This window comes from Antechinus flavipes, chromosome 5 (genome assembly GCF_016432865.1).
Source record: "Antechinus flavipes isolate AdamAnt ecotype Samford, QLD, Australia chromosome 5, AdamAnt_v2, whole genome shotgun sequence".
NCBI classification, from domain to species: Eukaryota; Metazoa; Chordata; class Mammalia; order Dasyuromorphia; family Dasyuridae; genus Antechinus; species Antechinus flavipes.
Window position 1 is genome coordinate 280,824,413 of NC_067402.1, and position 18,791 is coordinate 280,843,203.

Genomic DNA, 18,791 nt, shown 5'->3' on the forward strand with positions numbered 1-18,791 from the left:
AAGCCAAATACAAACGTCAAAAGGGGCCCCGGCAATATTAAATGCGAGCCCTTGTGACAACTCTCCATATAGGAGGAGGCCAAAGATGAGCTTGTTTTAGCCATCCTGGTTTTCCAGTCAAGTTGTCCAGAATTAGAGAAGCTGCATCTTTCAGCACGTTTTCTTTATTTACAAAAGAGGAGGTGTGTGTTGGTAAATGTTTAACAACCAGCTTTCCAGGAAGAGGGTGAGGAAAATATCTGTGTGACCCATTTTTAGGGTTAACTTGCACCATTAACATTTTCTCCATCACTTACTTAAGTCTAGATCATGAATAAAATAATCCTTCAGTCCCGATTTCTTGTGTCTACGGATTTCCAAGGTGGAAATAAATGCTCACACTGAACATTTGACAATTGGCTCTCTGGTGTGAGCTGGCTCTTAGCACGCTCCTGCAAAAAAAGCAAGCAAAGATGTTTCTCCCAAATGGAGTGAGCCAGAGGTCAGAAACAGCAGGAGAACCGGGAGTGGAAGGAGACCAGGATCCCATTAATAATAACGATAGCTAACATTTGCGTAGGGTCCTTTACAGGCGGCTAGGGGGCGCCATAGTGGTTGAGCACTGGCCTTGGAATAAGAAACATTCATCTTCCCAAGTTCAAATCCAGCCTCAGACACTTACTGTCACTCTGGGCAAGTCATTTAACTCTGTCTGCCTCAGTTTTCTTATCTGTAAAAGGAGTTGGAGAAGGAAATGGCCAACCGCTCCAGTACCTTTGCTGAAAACAAAAATACACAAAATGAGATCAGGAAGAGTTGGACATGACTAAAACAACAAAACAATAACAAAATATAGGACATTTTACTAATAATAAAACTAATGCATTTATGGTTTATAAAGCAATTGAAAAATGTTATCTCATTTAATTCTCACAACCACTTTGGGAGGTAGGCACTATTATGTGCTTAACCCTGAGCTGTGTGACCCTGGATAAGTCACTTAACCCCATTGCCTTAATATCCCTCAAAAAGAAAATTTTGAATGATGGTATAAGTTTTTAGATTAAGCAAAAAAAAAAAAAAAAAGACCAAACCAGGGCAATTTAGTCTAAAGAATGTTTCCTGTGCTCCCAAATTATTCTATCTGAAGATGCTTGTTTCTATAGGGGAAAAAAAAACTGTAACTTCCTTTACATGTCTTCTTTAGGTCTATTTTCCAAGTAAAAAGAACATTTTTACTCTTTCAGCTTAAAAACTATCCCCACCCCTTTCTTCAGGGGGGCCTAGCCCAGTGCCTGGTATATGTTCACGAAGATGCTGATGGTGGGGTTCAGTTGTTGCACTTTTATCTGACTCATTTTGGGTCTTGGCAAAAATACCAGAGTGATTTTCCACTACAGCTCATTTTATAGATGAGGAAACTAAGGCAGAGGATTAAGTGACCTGCCTAGGATCACTCAGCTAGTAAGTGCTGAGGCTGGACTTAGACTCGGGAAGGTGAATCTTCCTGACCCAAGCCCAGTGCTCTGGGCACCATGGTGCCATCCCCTAAGAACATATTAATGATTTGTTGAAGGAATGAATGCGTTTAGATAGAATACGCGGTCCTTTCTAGGGACTGGGGAGAATATAAATTCCTCAAGGGCAGGAGCTGTTCCATTGTTAAAATGTTTATTTTTAGTCGTCTTCTTGTCCCTAATAGGTTATATGATTATATATATATATATGTATATTATATATATATATGTATATATATATATATGATATATATATATATAATATAAATAAATGTTTCTTGGAATGAATGAATGAGGGTATATATATAATATAAATAAATATTTCTTGGAATGAATGAATGAGGGTCTGGCCACAATGAAAACTCCTTGAATACAGAATGATTTCATTTTTTTTCTTTGCATATACAGTGCCTGGCATATAGTAGGTGCATCACAAATGTTTTGTTGAATGAATGAATGAGGATCTAGATAGAACGTATGCTTGACGGAAGGAATGAATACATGATGCCCTCGAAGGAGTATATGCTTGTGAAGGACAGGAAGTCTTCCCTTTTTTGTCTCGGTATTCCCAATGAGCACCTCGAACTTCCTACTAATGGGCGTCTCATCTCCCCGAGGTGGCCGGCAGCCAAGTCGCCCGGAGATGGCCTGGGAGACGGCTGTCTGCATTCTGCTCAGAATATGTCCCAGGCGCCTCCTTCCCACGCTCTGGATTTCCCGTGGCTTACCCATGGAGGGAACCCGGGATCCAAGTTGTCTTTAACATCCTTCACATGACTTTTCTGGAGCAAACCCGTGTCCCTGCCAGTTTACCTGCTCACCTTATACAGAGGAGGGGCTTAAATCAACCTTCAGAGAAAAAATAATAATCAGTCATAAATTAAGTTGGATATTCTGAAATTCTCAAAGTTTATTATTTCAAAATTGATTTCCTTCTGTCAAAATACTCCCTTCTCCCAAATTAATTCACATGTTTGAAAAACAGTGTGTAGATGGATATTAACCTATTCACAATCTCTCTCTGCCTCAGTTTCCTTATCTGTTAAATGTCGGGGTTGGACTTGATGTTTTGTAAGATCTCATTTAGCTCTAGATCAAGGGTTTAACTTCCTTTGTGCCATGACCGCCTTCTATCTAAGCTTATGGATGGACCCTTTCCCAGCATGTCTTTAAATACATAAAACAAAATATACTGTATCACAAAGGAAACCAATTCTATAGAAATAGTGGTCAACAAAAATAAAAAGGAAGTTCCAGAAGCCCAGGTACCAACCCTGGATTTCTAATTCTCTTCCAAGTCTTGATAAGGATTTGTCCCCCGGATCACATGTACCTTGGACGCTGCTCCTGTGGGTACGACTGGAGGAGAGATGAAAGTGGAAGCTGCGCTCTCCTCTGGTCACTGGGCAGCCCTGCCACGGTGGTCCCTGGCAACCCTTAAGGGCTTGGTCCTGGACTCTCTTTCCTTGGGGCCTCCCACTGAGCTAAGTACTAGCTCATCCCCAGGAGCCTTGAAGTCCCCAGATGAACATGGAACCCCTAAGCTCCATGCAGAAGAGATGGGAAGTCTTAACTCCCCAGTGTTCGCCTTCTTTTTGATATCTGATCGTGGGCGTTTAGAAAGGCTGAGCCTCGGCCTCCTGGTTGGCAGGATAAAGGCCGCCTCTCTTTCCTGCCAGCATGCTGAGACTAGGGGCCTTCTTCTGCCCTCCAAGGTGTCGAGAGTGTCACAACCAAGCCAGATCTAGGCAAGGTTTCAGAATGCTTTCCTGGCGGAGGCTCTGGCAGTGAGATCAGAGGAGAAAAGGAGTGTACAGATGCCACTTTTACTACATTTACTTAGACCTTGAGCACATGTATGTCAGCCTCTGTTTAAAGGTACCAGTATTGCAGCCGGACAGTGTAGTGAGCGGCGAGGGACACAGGCTGAAAGACCCGACTTCAAATCCAGCCTCAGGTACTTACTAGCTATGGGACTCTGGGCATATCAAACTCAGTTTCCTCCTCTGTAAAATGGGGATCATCATGGTGCCTATCTCACGAGGTTTTAACAAGATTCGAGTAAGAATAGGATGTGCCCGCCCTGTCATCATTGGTGCCTGGTCTCCTTCAGCCAGATATCCTGGGATTGTGAAAATTAGTGATCCCTATTCCACATTTTTATTTCCTTCTGCAATTGGTTGAATTCTGTTAAATTTATTTTGTATTTTATAACCGAAGCCGTTTCTTTCTCCCTTTGAGAAGCTCCTGAGTTCAAAAGCCGTCAGATCCCAAAGTTTATACTCCCTATCACTTTTAATTAAAAAAAAAAAATTCTGAGCCAAGTTTCAAGGTTTAATACTCTCATAAAAATCTCCAATTCTAAGGGAATTGTTATCCTAGCATCACGTGTAAACCACTTTGTGCCAAGGAAGTGTGTTCTTCCAATCTCGGTTTCTGAGAAACTCCATGCCATGTGCAAGTTACCTCTGGGAGCACCCCATCTCACCTGCCCCTACCTCTGCTACTCCTTGCCCAGTAGGGGCCGTCTTAGCTCATTCTGTTAGGAGCCACAAAGCCTAGATCCCTGGCCCACCGCCCCTAGCCCAGGATCCCCCCCAGCCACAGAGAGGGAGGGCTGCTCCTCACGTCCGCTTTCCCCACCTCGATGCTGCTCACCTTATAATCAATGCCTCTAAAATTAAGTTTGGCTAAATTGGGGCAAGCCACCGATCCTTTCTACTGCTGGCAGCGCCCCTTAGTGTCTTGCTTGGAGAAAAGCTGCCTCAGTTTACCTTTGTTGGATTTCACTCCGGCGCCCCGAGTTTGGTGTTCTCACCACCTTCCTTCATTCAGAGAAGCTCAGGAGTGGAGGAGCAGAGACAGGAGAAAAAGGAGGCAGCAGTGGGGGTGGGGGTGGGAAGGATGCTGCCCACCTGGGACCCTGTTCGATGCTGATGGACCTTCTTCCTCAGCTGGGATTCACACACACACAATGCACACATGATGCACACACGTGCACATACCCTCGCACACACTGCAAAAGGGCCTCTTCTTTAAAAATTGGTTTGATTTAATTTTTTCCTAGAGTACAGGTTTGAATGAAAAACATTCATTCAATAAATAGTTTAGCAGCAACACCTTCCCGGTCACCTCCGCGCCCAGCCCAGAGGATGCCATCTCTAACAGGCAATCTGTACCAGACAGTGTCACCCCCCCAAAGTCCAAAGAGGCGCTACAGACCCGGGGTGCAGGGCCCCTCATGCTTGAAGGGGCCTGTGGTCCGCCTGGAAGCGGTTCTAGGGCCCCGGAGGGTGCTGATTTCTCACAGACCCCAACACCCTCAGAGCTCCAGAGCCCCCACTTGGAAGACAATGCTGTGTGGATGATAAAACCTCAAGTCTGCCCAAAATGTGACAGCCCGGTGGTTCCCCTCTTTAGCCCGTGACAGACCGGTGGTTCCCCCCTTTAGCCTGTGACAGCCCGGTGGTTCCCCTCTTTAGGCTGTGACAGACCGGTGGTTCCCCTCTTTAGCCCGGGACAGCCCGGTGGTTCCCCCCTTTAGCCCGTGACAGCCCGGTGGTACCCCTCATTAGCCCGTGACAGCCCGGTGGTTCCCCTCTTTAGCCCGTGACAGCCCGGTGGCTCCCCTCTTTAGCCCGTGACAGCCCGGTGGCTCCCCTCTTTAGCCTGGGACAGCCCGGTGGTTCCCCTCTTTAGCCCGTGACAGCCCGGTGGTTCCCCTCTTTAGGCTGTGACAGACCGGTGGTTCCCCTCTTTAGGCTGTGACAGACCGGTGGTTCCCCTCTTTAGCCCGTGACAGACCGGTGGTTCCCCCCTTTAGCCCGTGACAGCCCGGTGGTTCCCCTCTTTAGCCCGTGACAGCCCGTGGTTCCCCTCTTTAGCCCGGGACAGCCCGTGGTTCCCCTCTTTAGCCCGTGACAGCCTGGTGGTTCCCCTCTTTAGGCTGTGACAGACCGGTGGTTCCCCTCTTTAGCCCGTGACAGCCCGGTGGTTCCCCCCTTTAGCCTGTGACAGCCCGGTGGTTCCCCTCTTTAGCCTGGGACAGACCGGTGGTTCCCCTCTTTAGCCTGGGACAGCCCGGTGGTTCCCCTCTTTAGCCCGTGACAGCCCGGTGGTTCCCCTCTTTAGCCCGTGACAGCCCGGTGGTTCCCCTCTTTAGCCCGTGACAGCCCGGTGGTTCCCCTCTTTAGGCTGTGACAGACCGGTGGTTCCCCTCTTTAGCCCGTGACAGCCTGGTGGTTCCCCTCTTTAGCCTGTGACAGACCGGTGGTTCCCCTCTTTAGCCCGTGACAGCCCGGTGGTTCCCCCCTTTAGCCCGTGACAGCCCGGTGGTTCCCCTCTTTAGCCCGTGACAGCCCGGTGGTTCCCCTCTTTAGCCCGTGACAGCCCGGTGGTTCCCCTCTTTAGCCCGTGACAGACCGGTGGTTCCCCTCTTTAGCCCGTGACAGACCGGTGGTTCCCCTCTTTAGCCCGTGACAGCCCGGTGGTTCCCCTCTTTAGGCTGTGACAGACCGGTGGTTCCCCTCTTTAGCCCGTGACAGCCTGGTGGTTCCCCTCTTTAGCCTGTGACAGACCGGTGGTTCCCCTCTTTAGCCCGTGACAGCCCGGTGGTTCCCCTCTTTAGGCTGTGACAGACCGGTGGTTCCCCTCTTTAGCCCGTGACAGCCCGGTGGTTCCCCTCTTTAGGCTGTGACAGACCGGTGGTTCCCCTCTTTAGGCTGTGACAGCCCGGTGGTTCCCCTCTTTAGCCCGTGACAGCCCGGTGGTTCCCCTCTTTAGGCTGTGACAGACCGGTGGTTCCCCTCTTTAGCCCGTGACAGCCCGGTGGTTCCCCTCTTTAGCCCGTGACAGCCCGGTGGTTCCCCTCTTTAGGCTGTGACAGACCGGTGGTTCCCCTCTTTAGCCCGTGACAGCCCGGTGGTTCCCCCCTTTAGCCTGTGACAGCCCGGTGGTTCCCCTCTTTAGCCCGTGACAGCCCGGTGGTTCCCCCCTTTAGCCTGTGACAGCCCGGTGGTTCCCCTCTTTAGCCTGTGACAGCCCGGTGGTTCCCCTCTTTAGCCTGTGACAGCCCGGTGGTTCCCCTCTTTAGCCCGTGACAGACCGGTGGTTCCCCTCTTTAGCCCGTGACAGCCCGGTGGTTCCCCTCTTTAGCCCGTGACAGCCCGGTGGTTCCCCTCTTTAGCCCGGGACAGCCCGGTGGTTCCCCTCTTTAGGCCGTGACAGCCCGGTGGTTCCCCTCTTTAGCCCGTGACAGCCCGGTGGTTCCCCCCTTTAGCCCGTGACAGCCCGGTGGTTCCCCTCTTTAGGCCGTGACAGCCCGGTGGTTCCCCTCTTTAGGCCGTGACAGCCCGGTGGTTCCCCTCTTTAGCCCGTGACAGCCCGGTGGTTCCCCTCTTTAGCCTGTGACAGCCCGGTGGTTCCCCTCTTTAGGCCGTGACAGCCCGGTGGTTCCCCTCTTTAGCCTCTGGCACCCCCACTTTTGGCAGAGCCCCCTTCCGTGGCTCCCAGCCTCTCTCCCTTGGCCTCCCCTACGACCCCTGGCGGTGGGTGTCACGGGTGACTCCTTTTTGGCGCCCACGTGGCAGCCGAGGTTCGGGCTGCAGCCCCGATGGGCCTCCTGGTTGGGGGAGCGATGATGCGCTGACCAGAAAAGGGGGAGCCACGAGGCGGGAGAGACACTACAGAGGATCCGATTCCCCGCTGGCCGCTGGGCCCGGAGGCTCCGCGTGGCCCGGACGGGGCCCTCTGCAAGCTCTGGGCCTGTGGTCCGGTCTTCCCTCCCGGAGCGGGCCGGAGGATCCAGGCTTCTCTAAGTGCTTCGCCCGTTGTCCTTCAGTCTGTCTCGGCCGCTGGCTGGGTCCCCTCTTCTCCCCACGCCCGCCCGCCCGGTCCGGCCTCACTTGCGTCCGGGGAGGACCTCCTCGGTGGGGTACACGGCCCCGCCCAGCCGACAGCCCTCGGCCCCCGCGGCCTCTCCCGGCTCCTCTTCCTCAGACTCCTCCTCCTCTTCCTCCTCCTGGGCCGAGGAGCTGGAGGCGGGGCCTTTGCAGATCTTCAGGTGGCGGGTCAGGTGGTACTTGGTCAGGTAGGCCTTGGAACACTTTTCACAGATGTAATCCCGCTTTCCCTCGTGGGAGTTGAGATGCTTTGTCAAATGATTGGTTCTCAAGAAGAGCTTCTCGCACTTGGGGCACTTGAAATGTCTTTCCCTGGGAAGCCAAAGGTCAGAGCTTGACTCTGGCCGCCTGAGGATCCTCCCACTGCCGGGCCGCTTTACCCGGCTGCCCATTCCCCACTTCTCCCCTCTTCCCTCTTCTCTCCCCTCCCTCTCTCCCCCCCCCCTTCCTGCCCCTGCCCCAGAAGCAGACCTCAAGGGGGAAGTTGAGTCCAGCCCCCAATAGTTACCAACCAGAAGTAAGGAGGCGGGCCTATGTACTGCGTGTGAGTGAGCACGTGCTACTTGAGTTCCTGCCCCTCATGAAGAGCTTGACTCTGGCCGCCTGAGGTCCCTCCCACCCAGGGCCCCGACTCTTCCCTGCCACCCACTCCCCTCCCTTCCTTCCCCTTGACCCCCCCCCCAGCAAGCCCCAAAGATCTAGCCCCCCCCCAGTGCCAGGAAACCAGAGGGCGGGCCTGCCACGTACTGCGTGTGAGTGAGCACGTGCTGCTTGAGGTCCTGCCGCCTCATGAAGAGCTTGTCACAGTAATCGCACTTCAGGTTCTTCTCCCCAGTGTGGATGACCATGTGACACTCCAGGTGAGCCTTCTGGGTGAAGGACTTGTCACACAAGGCGCACCTGTAGTTCTTCTGGCCTGCGCAGAGGCACGAGGGAAGGGCCCGTGAGCCTCCCTGCCCCGGGCCCGGACTCCCCGAGGGCTCCCCCGGAGGGAGGAGGGGGCGGCCCTCACCGCGCCCCGCCCCGGCCCCGCCCCCGCCCCGCCCCTTACCCGTGTGTATCTTCAGGTGCGTGCGCAGGTTGCTGGGGTCGCTGAAAGCCTTGCTGCAGAAGTCACACTTGTGGGGCTTCATTCCCATGTGGCCCATGAAGTGCACGTGGAGCTTGGAGGGCGAGGTGAAGGCCTGCGGGCACATGGAGCACTTCCACTTCCTCTCCTTGCTGTGGTTGGGCCCGTGGCCGCCGCCTCCGTGGCTCTGGCTCGGGAGGTGCTGCTGGATGTGGCTGCTCAGGTGGGCCTTGAACTCGGCGTAGGAGTTACACTCCTTGCCGCAGGTACACACGTGCACGTCCGGGTGCTCAGGAACCCCTGCGGGCAAAAGCAAGGGGTCAGGCCCGGGCCGGGCCCGGGACAAGCAGCTGCGTCCCCCAGGAGCCCGCGTCCCCGCCGCACCGAGGCTGTTCCTGCTGCTCCCGTTACTCCTACGCCGGCACTGATGAAGGAAAGGGACCTGCGCTCAGCTTACCCATCTGCTGGGCGTAGTCCCGGCTGTAATAAAAAAGCAGCTCGTTCTCCGGAGGGATATCCTGGGAGGTGCAGAAGTAGATCTTCCCGTCGTGAGGATAAGCCACCAGATTCTGCTCCTCCCGGTTCCTGAAACACCACACGTTTGACAGCCCGTCAAGCTCGGGGTCGGGGCCTCAAAAGCGCCGCTCTGACAGGCCCAAGAAGCCGCGCCCCTCAGGCCCTTCTGCGACGGCTCCCCGGCATTTAGCCACAGAGAGGACCGCTCCTGAGATCCCCAGGCCCAGACCAGCCCCGGCAGCATGAGGAGACCCAGCTCCCAGGAAGAGGGAGGCGGGTCCAGGACTCTGTCCCCCTCCTCCCCGAGAGGGGCAGGCACAGACAAGCGGGAAGGTGGGCAACCCCACATCTAGGTCTGTATCATCTGAGGATGGGCTGAAGACTTGGGGGAGGGAAGGCTGGGGAAGAGCTGCCCCCCCCAAATGGGACATGGGGACCTTCCCACTATTAGAAGGGCCGTCCCTGGAGGAGGGATCACAGCTGTTCTTTTTGACCCAGAGGGAAGAAACCGAAGCAAAGGGACTGAAAAGGTATAAACTGGGAGCTGGGCCCAGGAGCCTTCAAGCAGACTGAGGGCAGGGCCGGGCTGGGGCTCCCTGCCAACTCTCCCAAGTCTGTGACTCTGGAACACTTAGGGAACCCCCACTTAGGAAAACACGCTCCGGGATAACTAGGGGTTTCCTTCCTAACTTCAGAAAGTGGCTACATTGTTCACAGCCCGAGGGAATGCTTAGGTAACAGTGAGTGTAGCCAGCCCCTCACGCTTTCCCCCATTTTGTCAGCTCCCACTTCTCCAGAGCAGAGGCATCCCAGCAACATCATCACCTCCCACCTCCCAGGGCATCTGGGCCGAGAGCTGCCTCCTTGCTGAAACTAGGGTGACTCAGTCTCCACGAGGAAGATAGAACCCAGGGGATCTGTTTGGGATGGTTTTGGTTTCCTAGCCAAGGTTACTCCAGCCAGCTGAAGCCCATCAAGCAATTAAAACTCCTTAATTGCCAGGAGAGGAGCTTGAGCATTCCCACCTGAAGGCCTCCTACCTACCCAGTGGGCCAGTCTTGCCTTTAAGGGACACGTGAGGGTCACGTGATAACCCATCTGGCCAATCAGAGGGAAGACACCCTTGGCTTTAAAAGGCCCTATGGGCCTTACTCAGGGTCTGGGGTCGTCCAGAAAGGCCACTGACCCAGTTGAGTTACTGCTGGATACTGCTCACATCCTGGCTTTTGGCTGAGGTGCCAGTGGGACCAGTTTACTCACAGTCCATGTGTCACTGTTAGTAAAATGTTCTCTTGCCCTGGAGAAAACTGGGACAAAGCATCATTTTTACTTGTTATTGTTTTGGGATTCACGGGGAATTTTAGGGTGAAGGCTGGTCCCCTAGGTCTCTTAAAATAATCTCTCATTTCTTTGGGCTCTAGTGGATACTTTCCACCTCTCAGGAGTGTTTTTCTTCTAGGAACTTGGGGCTGTGACCTGACTCTCCCCCTGAAACCCAAGATCTCTCGGCAAGGAGGTAAGGACCATCTTGGGGATATTTTTGTATTAAAAATTGCAATTCTGTGTATATGTTTGAAATAATTGGCAATAAAAAGCCAGTTAAATTCCCTGGGTTTAAAGGCAATTGTTTCCTTCAAAGATCTCTCCAAGTAGAACTGAGAGAGAATCAGGGGGCTGATTTGGGTGTGCACCAATTTTCAGCATTCTTCCAAGCTTACACAACTGAGAACCCCATATTTCCACCAGAAAAGTGGAAACTACTTTGCTTCTATAGTGATCTCCAAGATTTTTTTGAGAACTGAGAAGTTCCTGATGTTTCTAGCCAGAGAATCACCAAGTATCCTAGTAATGGATTTGGGGTTTTTTTGTTTGTTTGTTTTTCATTTGGGGAACTGGGAGGACCTATGGAACTATTCCTATCTGGCCTCCCAATAGAGCTCCTAGGGGAATGGAGCAAATTGGAGAGGTGTGTGTGTGTGTGTGTGTGTGTGTGTGTGTGTGTGTGTGTGTGTGTGTGTGTGTAACAAACCCCTTTCCCTCATGGTTGGATCAGCCTGTGGAGTATGGTTATGGCAGACAACTTATTTTTTGTTCTGGCTGTAGTTTCATTAATGTTACTGAGTGATAATGCCTCTTTAATTCACTTGGAGACTCCTCTATTAGCTTTTAAACCATTTCCCCAAAGGATGGACACCACTGGCATCTGCACGTATGCTGGGCGAACATGGCACTAGGAAAGCAGTGGTGGAAAACAAGGGTCAGTGGGGATATACTGTTTCTCCTTAGAAGAGACACAGGATTTCTCTTTGTATCAAATGTGGGAACAAGTTTTTCCTTAGCTGTTAACTGACTGCTAATTTTGGTGCTAAAAAATTGGGGGATGGGGTTTAGGAAGGGGAGATATCTAAACAGTCAGGAATGGAGCCCTGCTAGGGACTCCCAAGTTCCCATTAAAGTTGTAAACCAGATTCATAAACTAAGCACTAGACATGTGACTAGGCCATTCACCTAAACCATATGGCCTGTGGGGAGGGATTGCTGAAATACAACTGGAACCTTACAAAGGCACTATTGGAAAACATCTCTGTTGGCCACCAAAAAGCTGAGCTGGAAAATGAACCAATAAAAAAACAACTCCACCTTTTAAATTCCTCCAAGTAGAAGCTGTAACTAACCAAGCAATAATTCAATAGAATTTAGTTGTTACACAGGTAAACTAATGGAAAAAGTCACCTGAGCTGAAATGTCCCAAATCACTGAGGAAGTAAATTTAGTAAGCCATTAGTTTGGATTAAACTCTTTGTGCTAAAGGAAAATTTTAATTCTGCAGATAGCCTGGGATATTATTGAAATATAGAGATTTTAGGAATCTAGCAAAGAAAGTTTTAGAAAAAAAAAATCAAAGTTAAAAAATTTAAGGAAGGTTTCTGGCCTCCATGAAATGAGGGATAGAGGAAGGAAAAGCTATTCTCTGCGGCCTCCAACCTGTCTCTCACAGTCTGGCAAAATTGGGTGGGGACAAGGACTTGGCCAGACTTTTTGAGTGATTTCAAAATAGAGAAAAATGTTATAGAGCTAGGAGTGCCACCTTGTGTCTAAGAATGAACTAAGTGATTACACTGAGTTCTCAATCTTGAAGGCTGCCAGAAATTTTGAATTTTTAAATCTTGTCATCAGTAGTTATAAAACCTAGGTTTGATTGACCTATGTCCTGAAATTAAATTAGTTTGTGGTCTAAATGTGTTTTCTTATTAGGATCATTGTGGTAGATCTGAACTCAAAAGAAGCCTAATACTTTTAAATCTTTGGCAGTAGATTAGGGGGCAAACAAAAATAAATACACGAAGATTCAACTTGATACCATTTGTAAAAACAGATCCAGATGTGACTGACTCTATTCTAATCTCATTTTTAAAGGAATTTTGTCTTCTTGGTAGAAAAATGGTGATAAATCAGAATTTACCATTTGGCATTAAAACAAAATGTGAGAAAATGTATGAGCCAGAAAAATCTGAGTTACTGAAGAAATCTGACAGCTATTAAAATAAACTATTACTTCAGTTTATTAATCTATAGTGCCTAACAAATTTGATGATTCATTATATTAGAAAGCTTGTTAGAAAAGGGAAAGGTCTTCTGTGGAGTTGTTAAGCAAAGTTCTCAAGGTAACCCCATCATCTGTGGAAAAGCAGAGCCTTAAGATCTTACCAGCTCTGTTAACAATTTAAAGTACAGAATTTTAACATTAGCTAAGAACTAGAGATAACAAAAAGAGATTCAATTCATATGCCTACTCATTATACAATACTGCCCTAAACATTATGAAACCTTAACTGATTAGGCTACAATACATGAAATAGGTGGTCAACCCATTCACCTTTCAGGGTTCTTTATAAGAAACTCTTGTGGGTAGTTAGCAGGGGTCTCCCCTGGCATACAACAAGCACTATGTAAAATGTTGGTTACTATGATTCTCGGGGTTCTATGTTAGTTGTAACTTATATAATATCTTGATTTCCTGATATCGAGCAAAGTAAGAATAACTATATTAACTCTGTATAAAAATTCTCAAGGATTTTGGCTTGAGGGGGAAAAACGATCACTTCCCAAAAGAGTTTGGCTTGACTCTTTAGAGCCTTTTGCTTGGGCCAAAAAAGTTCTATCTCCCTATTAGCCTTCCCTTCTACTTAGAATGGTAAAGAAAGACATTTTTAATAACAATGACTTTTAGTGTTTAGCCTGGCTTACTTTGAGCTAACCTAATAATTACAAATCTAAACTGATAGAACTATGTATTGTGAACGCTGGTTACGGCAACAGTTTTGGAAAAAGTGTTTTCAAGAGATGGAACCAAGATGGTAGAGAAGAAGCAGTGACTCTCCTGAGCCCTCCCAACTACTCTGAACACCTTTCCATAAGGCCATAAAACAACTCCTGGAGTAGCAGAACCCCACAGAAGGACAGGGGGAAATAATTTTCTAGCAAATGACAATTTAGACCAGCAGGAAAGGGCTGTGGCACTTGGGTGAGGGAGAAGCACAGTCCAGTGCAGACTGCACAAGCACAGATGAAGGCCCAGCAGACCAGCAGGCCTTGGGAGCCACTGAAGCAGCAGCTTCCAGAGCTCTCAGCCATAGATAGGAAAGGGTCAGATCAAAAGGGTCTCTTTGCTAGTGCTGAGGCAAGACTATTTCACTGCCCATACCTGGAACTGGGTTACAATTCTAGGTGTTAGTCCCAGGGCGAGGAGGAATACCAGCACGTCAGAGCTTATGGCCACAGTGGATTGGGGCCTTTCTCACAATTCCAGGAGAGAAAAAAGTACTTGTGATCACTCAAGAGATCAGAGCCCAGGTCAGGAGGGTAGTAAACACACTTGGCATACTACCTTGGAAGAACTGAAACCTTATAAATCCCTAGAAGTATCTCTGAAAACAGCTGCACAAAACCCCTGAAGCTTAGGACAGGACACTCTTCATCCTAGAAGCAGAACCTTACTTTAATAAAGAATTAAAAATCAAATAATAGGCTGGGAAAATGAGCAAACAGAAAAAAAATTCTGACCATACAAAGGTGCTGAGGTGACAAGAAAGATCAAAACACCATCTCAGAAGAAGAAAACAAAGTCAAAGCTCCAAACATCCAGAGCTTCCAAAAAAAAGTATAAATCGATTGCAGGCTATAGAAAAGTTCAAAAAAGATTTCTGAAAATCAAATAAGAGAGATAGAAGAAAAACTGGGAAGAGAAATAAGTGATGTGAGAAAATCATGAAAAACAAATTTTGGTAAAAGACACACAAAAAATACTGAAGAAAATAAGTTTAAAAAAAAACAAGTACCAATCACAAAATAGAAAATTTTGATTATATCAAATTAAAAAGCCTTTGTACAAACAGAACGAATGCAAACAAGATTAGTAGGGAAGTAACAAACTGGGAAAACATCTTTACAATTAAAGGTTCTGATAAAGGCCTCATTTCCAAAATATATAGAGAACTGACTCAAATTTATAAAAAATCAAGCCATTCTCCAATTGATAAATGGTCAAAGGATATGAACAGACAATTTTCAGATGAAGAAATTGAAACTATTACCACTCACATGAAAGAGTGTTCCAAATCACTATTGATCAGAGAAATGCAAATTAAGACAACTCTGAGATATCACTACACACCTATCAGATTGGCTAAGATGACAGGAAAAAATAATGATGAATGTTGGAGGGGATGCGGGAAAATGGGGACACTGATGCATTGTTGGTGGAGTTGTGAACGAATCCAGCCATTCTGGAGAGCGATCTGGAATTATGCCCAAAAAGTTATCAAACTGTGCATACCCTTTGATCCAGCAGTGTTTCTATTGGGCTTATACCCCAAAGAGATACTAAAAAAGGGAAGGGGACCTGTATGTGCCAAAATGTTTGTAGCAGCCCTGTTTGTAGTGGCTAGAAACTGGAAAATGAATGGATGCCCATCAATTGGAGAATGGCTGGGTAAATTGTGGTATATGAATGTTATGGAATATTATTGTTCTGTAAGGAATGACCAGCAGGATGAATACAGAGAGGCGTGGAGAGACCTACATGGACTGATGCTAAGTGAGATGAGCAGAACCAGGAGATCATTATACACTTCGACAACGATATTGTATGAGGATGTATTCTGATGGAAGTGGATTTCTCTGACAAAGAGACTTAACTGAGTTTCATTGGAGAAATGATGGACAGAAACAGCTACACCCAAAGAAGGAATACTGGGAAATGAATGTGAACTATTTGCATTTTTGATTTTCTTCCCGAGTTATTTTTACCTTCTGAATCCAATTCTCCCTGTGCAACAAGAGAACTGTTCGGTTCTGCAAATATGTATTGTATCTAGGATATACTGCAACATATTTAACATATATAGGCCTGCTTGCCATCCGGGGAGGGGGGGGGGAGGAGGGAGGGAGGGGAAAAACGAAACATAAGTGATTGCAAGGGATAATGTCGTGTAAAAATTATCCTGGCATGGATTCTGTCAATACAAAGTTATTATTAAATAAAATAAAATTAAAAAAAAAAAAAAAAAACAAGTAAGGCAAATGTTGAGGTACAAAAAGCCAATGAGAATCCTTGAAAAGCTGAACTGGCCAAATGGGGGGGAAAGAGGTAAGATTGTACTGAAGAAAACATTCTCTAAAAAAAGTAGAATTGGTCAAATGGAAAAAGAGGTACAGAAGTTAACTGAAGAAAAAAATCCTTAAAAATTGTAATTTAAAATTACACATTCCAAAAATGGAAGCTAATGGGCTTTACAAAAAATCAAGAAACAATAAAACAAACCCAAAAGAATGAAAAAAAAAAAAAAAAAAGACGACAATGTGAGATCTCACTAGAAAAACAACTGACCTGGAAAATAGATCCAGGAGAGAACTTAAATGGGCTACCTGAAAGCTACTTGGATCAAAAAGAACCTAGAAATCATCTTTCAAGAAATTTTCAAAGAAAACTTCCCTGATATTCTAGAACCAGAGGGTAAGACACAAATGGAAAGAATCCAGTGATTACCTCCTGAAGGAGATTCCCAAAATGAAAATCTCAGAAATACTATAACCAAATTCTAGACCTTTCAGGTCGAGGAAAAAATATTGCAAGCAGCCAAAAAGAAACAATTCAAATTATCATGAAAACACAGTCAAGATAATATAAGATTTAGTAATTTCTACATCAAAGGATTGGAGGGTTTGGAATATGATCTTCCAGAAAGCAAAGAATTTAAGGTCAAGAATCACTTGCTCAGAAAAATAGAGTATAATCCTTCAAAGGAAAAAAATATATATTAAATGAAATAGAGGACTTTCAATCCTTCCTAATGAAAAGACCAGAGCTGAATAGAAAATCTGACTTTCAAATACAACACTACAGAGAATTATAAAAGGGTAAACCCGAAAGGAGAAATCCTAAGGGACTTAATCAGGTTAAACTGTTTATATTCTGGCATGGGATGACAACACTTGTAACTCATCTAAAAAGTTCTCTTTATTGGGACAGCTAGAAATAATACAGAGGTAGAATATGAAGAGACAGTATCTAAAAAAAATTAAGAGATTAGAAAGAAAATACACTGGGAAAAAGAGAAAGGAAGTAGGATGGAATAAACTCACATAAAAAATGCAAGAAAAAGCTTTTACAATAGAGAGGAAGAAGGGGAGGTGAAGGGGAAGGGAGTGAACCTTATTCTCATCAGAACTGGCTCAAAGAGGGAATAACAAACACTCAGTTTGGTATAGAAATCTATGTGATAAGAGAAAGTTAGGGAGAAGTGCCAGTGATAGAGAAAGTAGATTGAGGAGAAAGTAGATTGACATAGAGAGTCAGAAGCAAAACCCTTTTGGGGAGGTACTAGGTAAAAGGAAAGGAAGAACAGAATAAATAGAATAAGGGGGAAAACAGGATGGAAGGAAATACATTGAGTAATCACAGCTGAAAAAAACCTTTTGAAGAAAACTCTCCATATATTTGAGGCCTTTATCAGAAAAATTAAGTTAAATTTATAAAAATAGGAGCCAATTAATGAATGATCATGAGAAAATAAGTTTTCAGATAAAAGTAATCAAAGCTACCTATAGTTATATGAATTATTCTAAATCTCTATTGATTAGAGGAATGCAAATTAAAACAACTCTGCAGAATACTTCATACCAATAAAATTAGGACAGAAAATAATAATGACAAATGTTAGAAGAGATGTGGGGAAAAATGAGACATTAATGCAATGTTGGTGGAAGAGTGAACAGAAAACTATACTCTATGAACTATGGAACTGTATATAAACTTTGACTGAAGAGTGCCAAAGAGATGAAGAGATAGGTCTGTTTCAAAAAAAAGAGATAAAGGGGAAAAGACCTGTACATACAGAAATATTTATGGTAACTTTTCTGGTGGCAAGAAATTGGAAGCTGGGGGTGGGGGGCTCCCCATCAAATGGGAAATGACAGAACAAATTGTTCTCTGTGATGTAATACTAATATGTTATAAGAAATGAAGAGGATGTTCTCAGAAAAACCTGGAAAGACTTCCATGAACTGATAGAAAATGAAATGTACTACATACAAAGTAATACAACAATATTGTAAAGTGATCAGCTGTGAATGACATTCTCAGCAATACAATGATCTTCCACTGCTAAAGGACTTATGATGAAAAATGCTATTATTCATTGTCAGACAAAGAACTGATGGTGTCTGAACACAGATTAAAGTATAAATATATATATTTTTAATTTGCTTGATTTTTCTTGATATTTTTGGTCTTATTTTCTTCCACACCATTACTAATATATTAGGAAATATATTTTGCATGACTACACACGTATGACCTATATCAAATTGTTTGCCTTTTCAATGAGGGCATGGGGAGGGAGAAAATTTGGAACTCAAAGTTCTAAAAAATGTTAACATTTGTTTTGTATACATAAAACTAGAGAAAAATAAAATACTAAGAATTAAATAATTTTTTTTTTAGTCTATTAGAGATAGGGGGGAAATTTAAGAGAAAGTGGTTTCACTTACAATCTGGACACTGTTAGATTGTAAACTCAATTGCTATTAACTATTTCATTAAAATTTAATAATGATTTCAAAGATATGTTTATTTTATTTGAGCCTTGATATTTAGGCATAGTGATCAGTTTATTTTAGTTTGGTGTTATAGTATAAGGTTTTATGAGGCCAAAACCTGAGAGCTTCAAAACTCAGAGGTGGAAACCTTCACATCCAGCTGTACTGGGAAAGCTTACACATCAGCTCATATTAAGAAAGTAAGTTCTACCTACATTTAAAGCCACATCTTAACCTGGTAGCAAAATCTCATTTTCTGGAGGTATGAACTGTAACCATCCCCAGAACTTAAACAAGAGTCCTGACCAACACTGGCCTGATCTAGCTTTTCATCTTAGAAGAGAGAAGAAAAATAGCTCCAGGTGATATAACCAGGTCCTTTACTTCCTCCATCTGGTAACTTACTGATCTGCCTGGAATGACTGTTGCTGCTTCAGGGATCCCCCCACAGCTTGGAAACTTTAGAATATGGCCATGAAGAAAAGGAGATCACCTCTTCTATGACTGATAGTCTTTTAAAAAGTTTATATTATAGTAGCAGTAAAAAGGATGATTTGGGATTATGAAACCGATTGGAGTTATACCTGGAATTCTATAAATTGGAGTTATATTGTTGTACCAAGACAAACAGCAAGTGAGACTTGGTAAATTTTAAGTGGAGTTTATTTTGCTGCAAGGGGAGTAGCAACAGCCAAATCAAGCAGCCCCAAA

The 18,791-nt window shown here is 46.0% G+C and overlaps 2 protein-coding genes across 3 annotated transcripts in view; both read right to left on the minus strand.

Moving 5' to 3' along the window:
- PRDM4 (PR/SET domain 4) overlaps positions 1-18,791 on the minus strand; it is a 69,152-nt gene that overhangs the window by 32,920 nt on the left and 17,441 nt on the right. The gene's annotated exons all lie outside the window — the stretch shown is intronic.
- LOC127538042 (PR domain zinc finger protein 4-like) overlaps positions 4,528-18,791 on the minus strand; it is a 31,705-nt gene continuing 17,441 nt past the window's right edge. The window contains exons 8-12 of one of the 2 annotated variants that reach the window (XR_007947664.1): positions 8,923-9,050; positions 8,448-8,765; positions 8,144-8,312; positions 5,547-7,708; positions 4,528-5,421 (exon numbers count right to left, since the gene is read on the minus strand). Coding sequence is in view for 1 of the 2 variants with exons in the window: in XM_051961521.1 (XP_051817481.1) it covers positions 7,396-7,708; positions 8,144-8,312; positions 8,448-8,765; positions 8,923-9,050 (928 nt within the window). In the remaining variant the exon portion in view is untranslated. Of the gene's footprint in view, positions 7,709-8,143; positions 8,313-8,447; positions 8,766-8,922; positions 9,051-18,791 lie in introns of both variants that reach the window. The other variant, XM_051961521.1, reaches the window with a different exon arrangement.